The 18,193-nt window shown below is 38.2% G+C and overlaps 1 protein-coding gene across 9 annotated transcripts in view; it reads right to left on the minus strand.

Annotated features, from left to right (window-relative positions):
- Positions 1-1,245: 1,245 nt before the first annotated feature.
- Dsg1 (desmoglein 1) overlaps positions 1,246-18,193 on the minus strand; it is a 62,377-nt gene continuing 45,429 nt past the window's right edge. For all 9 annotated transcript variants that reach the window (XM_034518504.2, XM_076912950.1, XM_076912951.1 and 6 more), the window contains 9 exons: positions 16,923-17,057; positions 16,442-16,627; positions 13,345-13,604; positions 12,900-13,039; positions 11,461-11,751; positions 9,372-9,508; positions 7,867-7,939; positions 5,591-5,799; positions 1,246-4,529 (listed from right to left, as the gene is read on the minus strand). In XM_034518504.2, the coding sequence (XP_034374395.1) occupies positions 3,564-4,529; positions 5,591-5,799; positions 7,867-7,939; positions 9,372-9,508; positions 11,461-11,751; positions 12,900-13,039; positions 13,345-13,604; positions 16,442-16,627; positions 16,923-17,057 (2,397 nt within the window). In that variant the 3' untranslated portion in view covers positions 1,246-3,563. The remainder of the gene's footprint in view (positions 4,530-5,590; positions 5,800-7,866; positions 7,940-9,371; positions 9,509-11,460; positions 11,752-12,899; positions 13,040-13,344; positions 13,605-16,441; positions 16,628-16,922; positions 17,058-18,193) is intronic.

Below are 18,193 nucleotides of genomic sequence, written 5' to 3' on the forward strand. Positions count from 1 at the left end.
GAAATTACAAACTGTCTTAAAGCAGTCAACAGACGATAAAGCAAGGAACTAGCAGCCAAACCATCCTCAAATATTTGTATAGAAAGAAAGCATCTTTGCTTTAAACAATGCAAAAGGTGGTTTTGAGAATTTAAACTGCTCGAGAAACTGTGTAAGAAAAATAAGTTAAGGTAAGTACATTTTGGTCACAGAGTGTTTATGCAACTACAACTAAAAGGACGAGAATATAGAAAATTAAACAATACTTTATTCACCATTTCAAAGTAGTTGCTGCATGGTAGGTTGATCTACTCAAGCTTCATCCTAACACAAAATGAATGATCTGGAGGCAGAAGGCAGATTGAGTTTCAAGGACTACATTATGACCATCCCAGGGCTATGTGCAGTGGATCCTACAAATGCCAGAACTATCCCAAGGGGTTGTTGCTTATTAAACACATGGGAAAGTGTGCTAAACACTTTAGAGTTTACTTGGATTTCAACATCTTTCCAAAAAGACTATAAGGGTTTTAAAGGCTCTACTAAAGTCATGTAAGACATATTGGTTGTCAACCAAATCTTGGCATGAATTCAGAAATAAATGTAACTGAAAACATCACTCAAGTGTGATTTTTGAAAATGCATGATTAAAATTCTGTCAGCACATTACACTGAGTGAAATAGGACACTGCACATGGAGACAAACAGCATGCAAAAGGCATTTCGAGAGTTAGATGTCAAAATCAGCTGAGTGTGTCATTTGGTTCATCCTCAACAATGAAGCATTTGTGACACATTTGATTCTGTCCCTGTGGACTCCTTCTTCAGAAAGCTATATGTTGTGGTATACTTTATTTTCAAAACACATATGAATAACATTACGGTACTATTTACTTCTTCTTTTGGTTAAAAGCGTGTTGATTTAAAATTCAGCCTGGTTTATGAATCACAAATTTAGCTATTTATTTGTGAAAGGATTACATCTTTCTCCTACACCTGTGGAATAACACTACTAGTTCAGATTACAGTATGGAAAGAGAGGAGCAAATCCTGCCCAAAGGCCATCCATGAACAACTGCCTTTCAGTGATGTGAGCACCAGCCTTTCAGTGATGCAGTGATGCAGTGATGCAGTGATGCAGTGATGCAGTGATGTGTTTTTAAAAAACCAGCACTGTAAGATGCAGGACTAAACAGGGCCCATTGTACAGTCTCAGAAGAAATAGTTTGATCTGAAGTTAACAGTCCCAGGAAGAAGGAAGACAAGTTCATTATTTAAAGTTTTATTTTCCCAGGTTTTATATAACTGATGAATGCTGATCACATTTATTAAAGATCGCCACATTACCACTTGTTAGGCATTGAAAAATATTTGGGATTCACCAGGCAACTAGGAAAACGTACAGCAAAGATATAGCTCATTAAGGCAACAAGTACATGTTCCTTTGGATGAATAAATGAACAAAGGAAGGAAGGAAAACTATATTAATTATTTCTATCTGTTCAAACTTCCAAACCTAGGTATCTTCAAGTATATTTCAACAAATGTCTTTTGAGTTTATCTCTAAAAACAAACAAAACAAAACAAAACACCCCCCCAACCAAACGGTATCCTCAGTGCATTACCCTACATTTTAGAACACAATAAAATAAAGACTCCTTTGAGTGACTTTATTTATGCCTCTGCATTTTGGCTTGCTACATGTTAGAAAAATTTACATGTTCTATACAGCTAAAATTAGACATATTGGGGCCTTTACTTTTCACCATATCTGCTCTTATATAGAACAAAGCAGCTCTTGCTGGAGTAGTCACTCCTAGGTCTTTTATAAATGCTGGAAGTTGGACAATGATGCTGTGATGCTGTGACACCCTGGGAAATGAATGGTCAGGGGATGAACACATCTTTAAAAGTTGTAGATAATTCACAACTCAGGGCCAGTATTTTCCCCACTCTTATTTTGCCATATACATAGCATTTTACTTTAGTGAGCTTATTTTAACATGAGTTTAAAAGCAAGAAAAGATTCCTCTACCCTGCAATAGTAAATGTACCTGTCTCTTAGAAAGCTTTGGTTCTTCTGAGAGGTTTTAAACCAGGAGACACCAATTGGCAAACACACAGAAACAACACATCATAAATAGCACATTACCAAATTTCAAAGCTAGAAAAATATATCATACTATAACTTGTAAACTGTCTTTAAGTCAGAATGCTTAGAAGCCAAGAGATCACTAACAAATCAAACGAGAAACTTCAAAGTTGTGTGCATGACACATTTTAGATAAGGAATGGGCTTGTCTAGTAACTACATCATTCTTTCTAAAGTAACATCAATTCTAGTAAAGGGTCCTGGTTACTCACTTCCAAATGGCAGCAGAGGGTCATTCAAAGAACGACACTAATCTCAGCTATATGTAATCATATGGTTTTCCTTTACTGAACAATTATTTTCTAACATTTCCCACTTAAGACAGTTTTCACGTTGTAAAAACAGTTCCTCTCCCTCAGATCCCCTTGAAAAACTAACCCGAAGCTTAGCCAAACTGCGAGCTTCTTCCCAACAGCTCAGCTTAGGTACATTTTCTTAACTATGAACTTCTACACTAAAGAGCTGCACAGGAAGGAGTATGACTTACTGCTTAGACTGAAGATATAATACTGTCCTGTCCGTAGGGAGGAGAGTTAACACTTGTGAGGGCAGTCATGCCATGTGTCTTTTGCAACTTTTCCTTCAACTACAGTGGAAAGGCAAAAATGAGCACGGCGCCCTTCATCCACCCAGTAAGTAATATTCTTCAAAGTCACACCTATGAAACACAAGGGGAGCCAGGAAAGTCCCTGACTCCACGGGAGACTTAACTAAAACCACATGTTGAGACTCAGGCTCAGTTTGTACTAAACAAGTCTCCCTATATTGTTACTGTCTATGGGCTTTCCTCCTAGAACAGATTTCTTAATTTGCAAATGATGCCACCCAATGAAGTTTAGGTGTGCCCATGGTAAGAGTAACTGGTATCTTATGTACATAACTATGTAATTAGAATTTTATTAACCTTAGCCTGAATCTGTGGAAGGGCTTTTAATTTGTATTACCTGTGAAACAGACAAGACATATGTGAAGGAAATGTCAGATTTTCCTCACCTATGTGAGCTCAAGCTACACATTGAAACCTTTTTGGTTAATTTCTGAACAGTGAGAAGAACTCTTCCGATGGCCATTTAGAGCCCGTGCTTTTATGTAGCCACATTTTATTTATTCAACATGCTGGTGACACCCTACAGGGCACACATTAAAAACCAAAAACCAAAAACAACCCTGTAGACCACAGAGGCACAAGTAAGATTGTGCCTCAAGTTCACTATCTCATTTAGTGTTAATATAAGAAAGAAGTTTACCAGTGCTAGGGAGTACTCTTCCCCACGGTGCTGTTTCCATGTGTTACTGTCACTGTGGCTCTTCTTACTCCACAGGTCTCCTAGAGCCTGCTCCTCATCATAAATTGCACTGTTAGACTGGGGGTGGGGCAGGAGTTGGGTGTAAATCGCAGAGATGGTAGTGAACAGTTACTTTGGGACCATGCCTACTTGGTATACTGTACTGTACTGTACTTTGTGATTCGACTTCGAGCCATGCTAGGGGAGGCAGATCCAACTGTCTGGCTAAAGTGATGGTCAGAGGAACCCCTCATGTGGCCAATAGTGGCTGCCCCTCCCATGCTCAGCCCAGTGCCACCATCACCTACTCCAGCTCCACTCAGACCCACGCCGGCACCAGAAACTACTCTCTCGGTCACAATCACGTTGTGGGCACTTGATAACTCAGGGGACATGCTCAGGTTGCCTATAATGCCAGAAGTTGGTTGGATCACTCTTTCTGTCACAACTACATTTGAGGTCTCTAGAGGGTTAGGAATGGTTAGAGAGGTGGGTAGACTTGAGCCTGGTGCTATTACCCTTTCTGTCACTATAACATTCGATCCATCTCTTAAGTCGGGTATCTCTAACATCCCATGCAAATCAGCACCAGAGATGGGGCCCACTACCCTCTCTGTCACCACCACATTTGAAGCCTGCCGGTTATCATGAAAGTGGACAGAGGGCTTCAGAGTGCCAGAGGTGGTATAGGACTCCCTCACAGTGACATTACCATAGCCCAGAGGATCAGAAATTGGCATAGGATGCTGTACTCCAGGGCCAGAGGGATAGGTGTTCTCAGAAATTACTGTGGTAGTGCCAAAATGTGGGGAGATGGGTGGGTGTCCACTAACAATGGGCTCTGTACGCTGAGGGCATGTTGGTTCAGTGCTCTGAGGAGGCCAAGAAGGATCAGGATCTGGATATGAATCTATTTCTTTTCCCAAGCTGATATCTGCCAACTTCTTAAACTTAGGCCCCAAGGTGTCCAGGAAGCTTTCATCTAGATCTTCTCCAATGAAGCTGCAACATCCCACGGAGCCTGCGGGGGAACCTACACCTTCGCTGTCATAGATGAGCAAGCAGTCATTGGATGGACGTCCTTCATCTTCATCCGCATAAGCATAGGCTTTCTAATTTGTACAGAATAAAGAGTATTAAACAAAAAGTAACAATATCTTTTTTATGATTAGATGAATGTATTTAAGTTCTGATATTTACTAGAACTGCTTTAAAAATGGTTTCAAAGATGCTTGAAAGAATTCAGTTCGAAGTTATTTTAGCTATAGTTCCAATACATTTTGATCTTCAAAATTTTCTTTAGGTAAACTTGCTTAAAATAGTGCACTTTGAATGCAAAATCATATACAAAAATCCATACATGATCTATCTTATCAGTAATTTAGGAGGGAAATAAAAATAATGTGCACAAAAAAGCAGGTGGGAAGAATTTTTTTTTTTTTTTCTCCAAAAGGGATATTTAGAGTTGACGGGTTCACTCACATTGCATTTTCTTTCATTGGGGCAAGATGGGGTTTTGATTATTTTGTGGTAAGACGGGACAATTTGATACTGGATTCAGGTTTTATTTGTCGATATCGTGTAAAGAATTTATGGGTTAGAAATGAAAATGCTAGACATAAAAACAACAAATTCCTAGCAATGATGAATTTTATAAACTGTGTTTGAAAAACAACACAACAAAGTATGGGATAAACTTGTATTCTATTCTGAATGAGAGAATTAAGTACCAGAGCTTCAGAGAGGTGGGGATATTTGAATTAAATCTTGAAGGGTAGCTAGAAATGTGTATGAGAGGAGGGATGGGGAATGACAAGACAACAACACTACACAGCACAACATTGCAGAGTGGACCAGAATAGCCAGAGGCTCGAGGTAAGCAGTTTCCTGTGGTTAAGGCAAGTGGGTTGGTGCTGAGGGGAAGACGGAGCTGTTAAGGTGGCACCTGAATCATGAATTTGGACTTCAAATTACAAACCAAATAAAAGAGAGCCACTGGCAGTGTTTAACTGGGAGAGGAAAATGTGCAGGTCAGAGCTTCAGAAACATTGACCAACAAACAAGAATGGTTGAGCATGAAGATTTGCCCACTGGCAAGGCCCTCGTGGGAACTGGTGAGAGCATGGAATGAGGGGGATGGAGAGGAACACAAGCTTCTGGCTAAAAGCCTTACCTGGCAGAAGTAACTTTCCATGAAATTCATATTGAGACCCCCATGTCTACATTCTCTCATTGAATTTCTTCTTAACGTTCCTGAATATTCTTGGCATATCTCAGGTGCGGCTGACGTTTTGACTCCGTCCATTAGTTCAAATCCTGTAGTTCTTTCTCCTCCTCCCAGATCTTGCATTTCTCTGCCACAATATTCATTTGTATAAACTCCTACAAATATTGAACCCATCAAATTTAATTTCTCTAATATGGTATAAGCTAAAAACTGTCATGTATAGTTTCTTCATTCAAGTATGCATGGTAAGCACAGACGAGATGGATACGATACACAAAGGAGGGATACTTATAATATTAAATTCAAAACAATATTAATAAAGCAAAGTTATATTGATCAGCTCGCTAACTTTAATCGGCTGCTGAAAGACTTTTCTATATTATGTGCCAGAAGAAGTGTAGAGAGATAATAAAATCTGTGGGCTGAGGAGTTGGATCTCAAACTGAGTCAAGTTGAGTTAAGTAGCTCCAATTCTAAAAGTTAAGTAATTGTATCAGCATACTTATGATGTGTTTCTGGATGTGTATAGCATCCTGTAGAAGGCATAAGCGCCACTGAATTTCAGACAAAGGCCATAGCTACAATGAGAAAAAAAAGGTTGCTGGATTTATCTTGGGTAAACACTTGGATGTGAGAGAGAGGAAGGACCATATTAAATGCTGAGGCAGTGAAATAAAAAGGAAACGAAATTCAAGATGGCGAACAGAAGCAGGGTTCACAGGAGGGAGGATGCCCATGGCACAACATTCTAATTTCTGGGGAAATACGCCTTTTATACTCCAATTATCCTGATGCGTTTATGATAATTTAGGGTTTGTGTGAAACTTTATGAACTTAAGGAAGAGAATCAATGCATAGATAAGTATCGGTGGTTTTGATGAGTTGGCAGTTCTCAGGAACCAACTGCAGATTAACGGGGGTGGGAAAGTGACTCAGTGAGTTTATGTTTTCTGCATGGGGAAATATTTGCACAACTAACAAGAATGGGCACATCAGGAAGAAAAATGGAAACAGTGACTGACTATTGAATACAGACTATTGATACAGACTATTGAATTAAATTCGACAAAATAGAAACATTTCTATGGCTGGGGTGCATTTTAGAGTGTTCAAAGTAGAAAAGTAATTCTACAGGGGCTGGAAAGATGGCTGAGTGATTAAAAGCACTTGCTACATTTGCAGAGAACATGGGTTTGGTTCCCAGCACCCACGTAACAGCTCACAGCTGTCTGTAACTACAGCTCCAGATCATCTGATGTTTTCTTCTGGCCTCCAAGGGCAACACACACACATTGTACACAGATATATGAGCAGACAAACACTCATACAAATAAAATAAAAAACAACTAAGTTTTAAAAAGAAATAATTGCTAAAAAGACTAAGAAAAAAACTGAGAAAACAAGTAACATTTTTTTTAAAAATTAAAATAGTAAGACTATTTCTACTGGCAGAAGATGAAGTTATTGTCATTTCTTTTTTACTACAGCAGTAGCTTCCTGGCTTCTGCTTGGGAGTTAGTATAGATACTTGGTTCAAGATAACTGTACATACCCAGTCTTCAGACTAAGCAAAGAGAAACACCCCCGGGTGTGTACGACCTTAGCTGAATGCTTTGGGAGCTTTTGAAGTGTTTTGTCTATTTGCTTTCAATTAACAAATTAATTAAACAAATGCTTTTATATGTCAATGGTTATACTTATGCTAAGAAAGGACATATTTTTCTCTGTAAAAAGTGTCGCTAACGTAAAAAAACTTGATTGGACAAACTGTGGGATAAGTTTCTATACACACATACCCACACACACTCACATGCATACACACATGTACACACATGCACACACATGCACATATGTTGTATTTCTTCTGTTAGATAACTCATGATTGTATTTTGGTACTTCTATTTACAGAGATCCTGATTACATCATTTTTCTGATGATCAAGGGAGTTTTAAAAATATACAACATGTGGACTGGATGGATGGCTCAGTCATTAAAGGATAGGCTGACAACCAAAATAAAATATACAGCATATCAGATCAATTGCAGTAGGCTTTCCTTTACTATTCATTTCATTTATAAATATGTCATTGGAAAACAAATTATAAAAACACATTTAAAGAAAGCAAAAGCAAAAACAAAAACCCTAAAGAATAAGATGCCCAACCAGAGAGAACAGAGCTCATCTGAGTCTTTGGGTTGTTGGAATGTTGTCTTTTTCTTACCTGAGTTGTCAATACATTCTATAATATTGGCATTACCAGGTGGCATTTGTGGCACACAGATGGTGGCTATACCCTAAAAGAAAAGAGACAACATTTTCCCATTTGTAATGAGCCTTTTCTTCCTCTACTTGTATATTTTTATTCTAAAATTATTACAGAATTTCTAAAAGAAGACTCTTTAGGATGATTTTGAATTCGATTTAAAAGTTGAATATCCCTTTGCACTCATATCCTGCCAGGAGAGAGCTGGTATCCCAGGAGTGCTGCCACACCTAAGTTCACAGACTCACAGACCCACAGGAGGGACAAGCTTTAGTCAGAGACAGCAAGACCAACTAACACCAGAGATAACCATATGGCTAGAGGCAAGCACGAGAATCTTACCAACAGAAACCAAGGCTACATGGCATCATCAGAACCCAGTTCTCCCACCACAGCAGGTCCTGGATACCCCAATACTTGGGAAAAAGCAATATTTGGATTTAAAAATCACATCTCATGATGATGACAGAGGACTTTAAGAAGGACATAAATATTTCTTTCTCCTTAAAGAAAAACAGGTAGAAGCCCTTAAAGAGAAAATACAAAAACCCTTAAAGAATTACAGGAACAAGCAAACAGGTGAAGGTATTGAACAAAACCATCCAGGACATAAAAATGGAAATAGAAACAATAAAGAAATCACAAAGGGAGATAACACTGGAGATAAAAAATGTAGGAAAGAGATCAGGAGTCATAGATGCAAGCATCACCAACAGAATACAAGAGATAGAGGAGAGAATCTCACATGCAGAAGATACCATAGAAAATATTGACACAACTCTCAAAGAAAATGCAAAATGCAAAAAGTTCTTAACACAAAACAGCCAGGAAATCCAGGACACAATGAGAAGACCAAACCTAAGAATAATAGGTATAGATGAGAGTGAAGATTTCCATCTTAAAGGGCCAATAAATATTTTCAACAAAATTATAGAAGAAAACTTCCCTAATCTAAAGAAAGAGATGCCCATAAATATACAAGAAGCCTATAGAATGCCAAATAGACTAGACCAGAAAAAGAAATATCTCCCATCACATAATAATCAAAACACCAAATGCACAAAACAAAGAAAGAATATTAAAAGCAGTAAGGGAAAAAGGTCAAGTAACATATAAAGGTAGACCTATCAGAATTACACCAGACTTCTCACCAGAGACTATAAAATCCAGAAGATGCTGGACAGATGTCATACAGACCCTAAGAGAACACAAATGCCAGCCCAGGCTACTATACTCAGGAATACTCTCAATTACCATAGATGGAGAAAAGTTGAATCTCAATTTTAAGCCTTGCCTGGTGACTTCTACTAGGTTTTGAGGTACATTTGACCCCTCTCCCTTTCCTCACTAGCTACCCAAGAAACACAGATAGTATAGAATAAATAATTTCTATCATTGTAAGGCACATATGGAGATGGAATTTTGGTGAGTCCCCAGATCTCATTCTTAGACTTAGCACTTACATCATGGGGTTCAGGCTGTGGCCCTTCTACGGCCCACGTGTGCATTGCTCCATCAGAACATTCTGGAACAGGTTCAAATCCAGCTCCACCACCAGGGGCTCCTCCACAATCACAGCAGATCAGCAAGAATGGAACCACTGCAGGAGAAGGAGGTAATGGGTTAACAATGCGCCATGTTGAAAGAAAACACTCTGATTTTCACTGGTCAAATGAGAATTCCTGAGCTGTCTGAGTTTAAAATTACCATGTAATATGCCAGGACAACAAATTAATAATCGTTGGACCCCCAAATAATCATGAACTTGGAAACACTAGACTTCCATGAATTTCAATTTGCTTTATAGTACTGAAATTATAATAAAATCTTAAAATAAGTGATTCTTTTTCCTATCAGGAAACAGCAGAGACTAAAGAAAACTGAAGGCAGGCATCAGTTCTGATCCTTTGTGCCTGCATTTACTTTTCGGTTTGTGCACATTTCTCTTTCTCTATTTTAAGGGGAAGTCTCATTCAATTATCTGTTATTCTTAGGAAGGCCATTATTTGCCCCTACAGAGAAATTATCACACTTTAGCAATGCCTTTTCTTTCTAATCTGTTTTGAGTTTTTCATTTATTTATTATTGTCAAAGAATCTTGCTAGATAATTCTAAATGAAAAGCTAGCCAATGAGAATGTGTAAATAATGGAAAGAAAAACTAAAGCAGAGAAGGGGTGGCAGAAGAAAAGAGAAGGCAAAAAAGATAAACAAAAAACAAAAGAACAAAAAAACAAAATAAAAACAAAAAACCCTGCAAGGCAGAGAGAAGAAATTAAATGTGAAGTTATTGACTCAAAGGCTTATGTACAGCACTGAAAGCCTTTGTTAGTCACACTGTCTGTTAGTGGACATTGATATTAGGGAAACTGAAAATGCAAGTTCGCTGTTATTTATAGCATTATCATCAGCTCTTTGGTACTTAATTTGCTTTAATAAAGCAAAGACTTAACTCCAAGACGTCGAGGACGTCACGTAGCTCACATTGTATTCCGCAAGTTCACCAGTATTCTTGCATCGTCTTTGATTTGGTTTATTTTGATAAAAAGAATTCATTTCCACCTCATTATTTTTCTCACAGAACTTTTCCTATTTCTTATTTCTATTTGTTATGAGCCAATATGGATGAGTTCCTGTTATTTAGCACAAAGCATTCATTTTTTTTTTTAAAGTGTATTTCACATTCTAGAGAAAGTGCTTCACTTTAAACTGTGTTCTCAGTGTGCCTGAATTTCTTTGTGGTTTATATGGATCTATGCTGAGGGAATGTTCCAAAAAGTAGGTTATTTAAAGTCAGAGAAAACCTAGCGAAGAAGTAGCTAGTCGCTCATTAAGACAGATGAGGGGCTGGCGAGGCAGCTAAGCTCTGTCACAGGGGTTAAGATTCTGTTCCCAGCATCTGCGCGATGACTCACACCCGCCCATAGCTTCAGTTCCAAGGAATTCCTGGACCAGACTCACGTGCCTTAAGTTTACATTCATGTAGGTAAAACACTTATCCACATAAAATAAAAATAAATATATTTAAACAGAGAGAAATGAAGGCAGAAAAATATTTTAAAATTTTGTATGTGAGTTCTTTCAACGTACATGTTGTGATTAATTAATTAAATATGTGAAGTTTGTTTTTCCATCAATATTTTATGATTCTATATTTGAAAATGGCGACTTCCCAACTGCTTGGACGGTAGGTGTGTGTCACCATGCTCAGTTGCAAATGTCAATGTTTATATTTACTTAATGACAGTGTGTAGGCTTTCCACTCCAGTTTCTGTCATAATTTAGGACAATATTAAATTCCACAGGAACATCTATTGGACTCTATGTTTGTATTTCTGTCCATGACTACTATAGTGGCCCCAGATGTGCCATAGCCGTCACAGGACCTTTCCTCACTTTGGTGGTGTGAGGTAAGCAAGAACAAGGGCAAAACTCAAAACAACAGGTTAGGTAATCCTTGCAAGACATACAGTGTTAAGTTGAACACCTAGACTGATTTCTTTTGCCACATTTTTTGAGAGACACATGTCAGAAGAAGGATTGAAACGCTTACATCCTAAGACTAGGAAGCCCATGATGAGCAGCCCGATGCCTGCAGGACCGAAGTGAACATTGTCTCCATATAGTGGGGTGTCAAGGGTCTCATCAGGAAGTTGGTAAGTGCCATCGCTAACGCCGCCTTTGCCGATGGTGGTGCCGCCGCCTTCGTAAACTCCTCCGGTGGTGCGTTGTGGATTCTCAGTGGAAGCTGTTGTCACTTGGCCATTTTCAGGTTCATTTGGATCCCAGACAGAGCCTCTAAGTTGAACAATGATTGTCCCAGTGCAGGTCCGCTGAAGGGAATCTGTAACAAGATTCACAGTGGAAGAAACTACTGTCCATACATAGCCTAACAAGTAACAGATTAGAAGTGTCCACCATGCCTTCAGTATCAGTTGTCTTTAGTGATAAGGCCCATGCTTCCTATTTATGGCATTTATGGTTTATCCTGCTTCCAGTGGGATTTGAGATTTTACTTTAAATTGTATGCACTTTTTCATGCATTAGCACACCTTTAATTAACATAGTTTCTGGTGGCCACATGATTTTATATCAAACGGGCTATCTTCCCTTCCTTAGTTACCTGCTGATACTGCTTTCAGGAGTAACTGCTAAAGACACAGGTGTTAGCATCTCTGTTCAGCCTTCTATATTTAGTGTTTTCCCAAAGATTACCATTAGTGGGATTATCAGATAGGAATAAGGAAACAAGCTGAGTTTGCTTTGTGCTATTCTATAGATATGAGTCTTACTTTCACTGACAGAGCCCTAGGGCCTGGGACAATGGCTAGCATTTATTTAGTTAAGACAGTACATACTTTGTGAATAAAGGAAATGAAACCTCTGGAGATTTGCAACAGACATAGTTCAAAGTCTGGTTATCTGACCTTACAGGTCATTCAATGATGTTCATGCTGTTTTTACATGTCTTGCTATTTTCTTTTCTCTTCTCTTCTTTTCCCTCCCTCCTTCCTTCCCTCTTTCTTTCTTTCTTTCTTTCTTTCTTTCTTTCTTTCTTTCTTTCTTTCTTTCTTTCTTTCTTTCTTTCTGCCATTATCAGCATATTTTGTTACTTCTCCATTTTGCAGAAGACTGGGGTGTAGATGGGCCAGATGGCTTCTCTAGGAACCAATAAGCAGTAAATGATGGGGTAGGACAGTTTGAGTGTACAGTGCTCAGCTCAACAGGACAACTTCTATTGAAAAGGGGCTTTTCCAATCCACTTGCATTTCCATCAGAGTCCCCACCTCCTCTCTTCCCTGTGCTATCTTTACAAATCCCTTCTTCTCTTCCCTGTGCTATCTTTACAAATCCCTTCCCGATTTCTCCTTCCCCCTCTCCTCACAGGGAGCCTGAAAAGAGGATTTTTTTTTTTTTTTTTTTACAATAAAAGTTTAAATTGTCTTAGAATTTTATACTTGGCTTTCTCTGGAAGTTAAATTGATTTCTTACCATCTATTGATAGCACTGTTCCTTCATATCTCTCATTAAGCCTTTGGAATTGTTCCACAGTAACTCTGTTTCTTAAAGTTAGTATGCCTGTTCTTGAGTCAACAGCCAGCAGGTTCTCTGGGTTATTTCCCATTACATATCTGTATTTAAAAGAATATAATAGAAATTGAAGCTCTCTTTCAAATCGAGATGTTGTAAAATTATGTTTGCAAGGTTAGTATACAAATAATGGCTTTTTTCGTATCTTTTCATACATGTCTGACAACATACTTTGTCAAATACACTTTGTGCTCAGTCGTTCTCCTTCCCTCTCTCCCACCTCATGCTGCCCGCCCTCCTGGCTGGTTCTCTTCCTTCCCCCAAACAGTTTTTGCTTTCATTCTTTTCCTCTCCCTTCTCATGATCCCCTAAGGCTAACATCTTAGTTGGAAAATGCCATTCTTACCTAACATTTGTGGACTCTAGACCCGTGTCCAGGTCTGTAGCTGCAAACTTTCCCACTTTGTGATTTGCGTCCATGTTACCGGTTATTTCAAACGTCTTTGAACCTGGCCGGAACACGGAGCCCTCGACCACGTTTAACACCGTCACAGTGATCATAGTTTCTGTGAGTCTATATTGAGAAAGAACTGACTGGTGGAAATCAGCTACGTTTCTAACACCAATACTAAGCTGTACATTTTTCATGGCTTCATAATCCAGGGGCTAGAAAACACAAACACAGAGAGTTAGTTATACTGTAAGAAAACAGTTCGGAGGACAGAGAAATCCTTTGAGACCACTCAAAGTCATTTATTCTGTTTTTGTTTCAGTTATGTGGTTGAACACACGTCCATGTGATGACCCAGTCTACTTGCTGGGTACTAAGTTCAAGGTCACATATAAGCAGAGTAAGGGGGAAAAATCTAGTTGTCATGGATCTTTTGTTGAAAAGGTTGAAAACTTTTAAAGACACGAGTTCTAATTGCTCACCAAACCAGTTAATTGCTTAAATTCAACATATGATTCAATTAATACATTGGCAGTGCAAAGACAATTTTTGTAAGCTGACATTTCATGTTTCTGACACAGTAGTTCTTTTTATAACAAAATATGTGTCAAATATATTAGAAATTTACCTAGTGTGACGTTTTGAATGTCAATGTATGTGCATGCATATATGTAATTCTTATTTTCTTCAATATGCTCTAAAATTATTTCATACTATAATCAAGTAGTAAGTGTTTTTATAGAAGTTGATATCCAAATCCACACTTCATAGAATTTACTAGGTAGCTGATATGTTCTCTATGTACCAAATATATCTTTTCTGAATTTTTATGAATATTTTAAATAAAAATATTCATACACTGAGCTCTCCTGGTCATCTAAAATTCTGGGATTATAGAATTAGTTTTATTTGAAACTTTAAACACCAATTATAGCATATATATGTATGTGTAGATAACATATAATCACATTACTCTTCCATAATCATAATAGAGAATTTGGTGTATGCTATCATATCAGGGAGAAGTATCATAGTTTTTAGGTAGAGATATTAAGAACAGATAAGTTGAATAATTTTTAGAGTAACATAAAATTGAAAGTAAATAGATTCAGAATTAATTTCCATAGCATCCAATTTTAGATAGTATAGGAAAAAATGAATTTAATAGATAACAGAACCTAAGTTTAAATGACTGTGTCATTTACTAGTAATAAACAGGACAGGTTACATGCTTTCTGAGCCTTCATCTCTTTGTCTATACAGATTTGATATAACCCAGTGCTGGAAGAGCTGACCAGAAGCATCTGGAAACTGTTTCAAGCAAATGGAAGCAACAGTTTCTTTCTCTCTCTCTCTCTTTCTTTCTTTCTTTCTTTCTTTCTTTCTTTCTTTCTTTCTCTCTCTCTTTCTCTCTCTCTTTCTTTCTTTCTTTTTCTCTTTCTTTCTTTTTCTCTTTCTTTCTTTCTTTCTTTCTTTCTTTCTTTCTTTCTTTCTTTCTTTCTTTCTTTGTTTTTCGAGACAGGGTTTCTCTGTGTAAGCCTGGCTGTCCTGGAACTCACTCTGTAGACCAGGCTGGCCTCCAACTCAGAAATCCACCCACCTCTGCCTCCCAAATGCTGGGATTAAAGATGTGCGCCACCACTGCCAGGTGAAGCAACAGTTTCGGTGGATAAAATTTTAAGAGACATGGGAGGTATAAGACCACACTTCCTTAAGGAGGTTAGTCTATTGGAAATCTGTTTCATAAGGTTATTCTGAAAGGCAGACTGCAGCAGGATTAAAGATAAGTCTAGAGAGACCAGAGTGACAGACTAGGGGAACCCTGGGTTTACACTAAGGAGGAATCCCCAGGGAATGGAGAAGCCCCCACAGGAGGGATGAACGAAAGAGGTAGATGTAGGGGGATTGCTCTGTATCCCGAATGAGTCATATTGTATGAATCACATACAATCGTCAATAATTGTTGAAGACTTACGCAGGTGGAAAACCTCACTCTCAGCTTCTCCTGAGCCAGATTTTCACGTTACATTGCAGAGGACATCTTACTGAATGTAAGTGTGGTGAATGATTGATACAGAGGAGAACTAAATAAGCCTTGGCCAACAGCCACAGTGAAATAGGAATATGAAAGTTCTATAGTTCTATGATTGTCAGGCACAGTTTAATTCCATAAAAGCACACTGGCAGAATTACAATGGTTTAATTTTATCATCCTGGGGGGAAATCAACTTTTTTTTCTTTTGATTTTTTGAGACAGGGTTTCTCTGTGTAGCCCTGGCTGTCCTGGAACTCACTCTGCAGACCAGGCTGGCCTCGAACTCAGAAATCCACCTGCCTCTGCCTCCCAAGTGCTGGGATTAAAGGTGTGCACCACCACCACCCGGCTGGGAAATCAACTTTTAATTTATACGATAAATATTTCTAAAGCATAATATTAGCATCTCAATGTTGGCATGGGCACATTTTAAAAATCTAGTTTTAAAAATATTATTTAATTATTGACTTTGAGGCTGGAGAGATGGTTTAGTGGTTTAGAGCACACAATGTTCTTGAAGACGGCTGGAACTCAGTTCCTAGGCTAGCACTGGGCAGATCATAACTGCACATAACTTCACCTTGAGGGGATTGGATACCTATGGTCTCTGAGAGCACTACACTCAAGTGCACATGCCCCTACACAAATACAGAAACACACACATGCAATTAAAAGTGTTGAATTAAATCTTTAAATAAATGTAAACAAAACCTTAACTTTAAGGGTTAATCATACTTTGTTGTTTGAAAACCTCTTACATAGAAATGCATTCCCCAGACCTGATCTTGGGAAAGAATTGCATTGATAAAAAGAGTTTCAAAATTTAATGCCTGTTTTCCTGAGATTATATAAGCATATGCATTCATATTAAAGTTTTATGTATTTTACATAATTTTAAAGCACAGTAATTTTTGTTATTTCATAGACTCATTTATAAAATGCTAATATCATTTTAACTCGATGTTGTGAAATAGAAAAGACCAGCAAAACAAATGATTTAGGGTAATTATACCATACCTTGACAACCTTCAGAGTTCCTACATTTGTTCTTTCATTCATTTCTATTTCAAACCAATTTCCCTCATTTCCAGAGATAAAAAAAATGATTGCCTTCCAGTTGTCTGAGAATTCTTCATCCAAATCAATGACTCTCATCTGCATTAGCTGAGAGTGCAGTGCATTTTCTTCAATTTTGATGTCATACTGGAACAAGAGGCAAAGTATCAGAGCAAAGCACTGGAGAGATTCGTGTACCAGGCTGTCTGCGCCATGTTCATAGTTAACTATTCAGAAACAACATCCCTGCTTATTAATTGCATACTTTGTTCAAATCCACTTTTCCCACTGTAGAAACAATTCAAGGGAAAGAGTGTGTCTACACTGATGTTGTAGATAGCCAATATAGCAGGTGCAACTGAAAACTGAACGAGTTCCTATAAGAATTGGGATATAAAGAATGTAAAGTCATGGAATCTAAGCCTTAGGAAGGATTGCTTACAGATGACTGCTCCAAGTATGGGATGTTGTCATTGACATCCAGGATGCTGATGCTGCACTCGCATTCTGCAGACATGCCATCTGCCCCACCATCACGGTCTGAGCCTCTCACCACAAGGGAATACTGGCTATATTGCTGAAAAAGAAACATTATGGACAATCATACACTAGACGTAGACACCTGCTCAACATCTACATAAATCCACCATAGAAGACAAGGAAACAGAAGGTGGAAATCCACAGATCTTACATCACTCAGTATGGAATTCGTGGTGCTCAATGACACTTACCCAGCATGCTCTCAAAGATGCAATAGTTTTGTTCATGACTTTGTTTCTTATTCATTGTGTGTCCAGAGAGAGAAGGGCATAAAGGGTGAGACCGGCCAGAATATTTAAGAGGAGAAAGATATGATTCATTAAAGATGGATGCTGTGAGCAATAAGCCACTGAGTACTTAAGACAAGTACAGAGGTGTCTAGAGGAAGGTGGAGAGTGAGAATGGAGTCACCGATGATGTTTCTACTTTGATTCTATTCAGTGGTGACTCCATTTTTAGAAGTTGGTAAAAGCTATGGAAGCATCCTTAGATTTGTGCATAAATGTAATAATTCCCATTTATGGATATAGCTTTGGCATTTCTCTTCATGGTCCCCAGAATCCTCAGTGATTGCTGAGGGCCTTCACTTCTGACCCCCTTTCTTAGAGAACTTTACTGCTAGAGTTATTTTGATGTTAATATATTTTTGTTGGACTATGTAAAATAATCTGACAGAAAAGGAAAAGGCTAGATAACCATACAAAAATAACTAAAGGTGTTTTTCAAACAAGTCAATAAAGAAATTTAAGTAACCTAAAAACATCCACAAACCTGTATCGGTTCAAACGAGACAAAATCCCAGCACTGAGGAAAAGTGGACACAAAGTCCCACCCCTAATCAAGAAGCTATTTGCAAGTGATTCCTGCTGGAAAGGAGAAAACAGCTTTCTCCAATGGGATGCCACATATCAGCTACAGCCCAGGGCAGGGCCCATGTCCAGAAGTACTTACATTAAACAGACTTTTGTGTGTGTGTGTGAATGTTTTACTTTAATATTTTTTTATTTACTAGTTTTTGTGAGTTTGTTTTGATCTTTGATTTGTTTTCTGGGGGAGAGGGAGAGAAGAGAAAGAGAATGAAGTTGGGTGGGAAGGAAGATGAGGAAGGTCTGGGAGGAGTTGGAAGAAGGAAGAGAGTATGATCAAAATATATTGTTTGTAAAAATGTTTTAA

The sequence above is a fragment of the Arvicanthis niloticus genome, chromosome 14 (assembly GCF_011762505.2).
Source record: "Arvicanthis niloticus isolate mArvNil1 chromosome 14, mArvNil1.pat.X, whole genome shotgun sequence".
In the NCBI taxonomy this organism is placed as follows: domain Eukaryota; kingdom Metazoa; phylum Chordata; class Mammalia; order Rodentia; family Muridae; genus Arvicanthis; species Arvicanthis niloticus.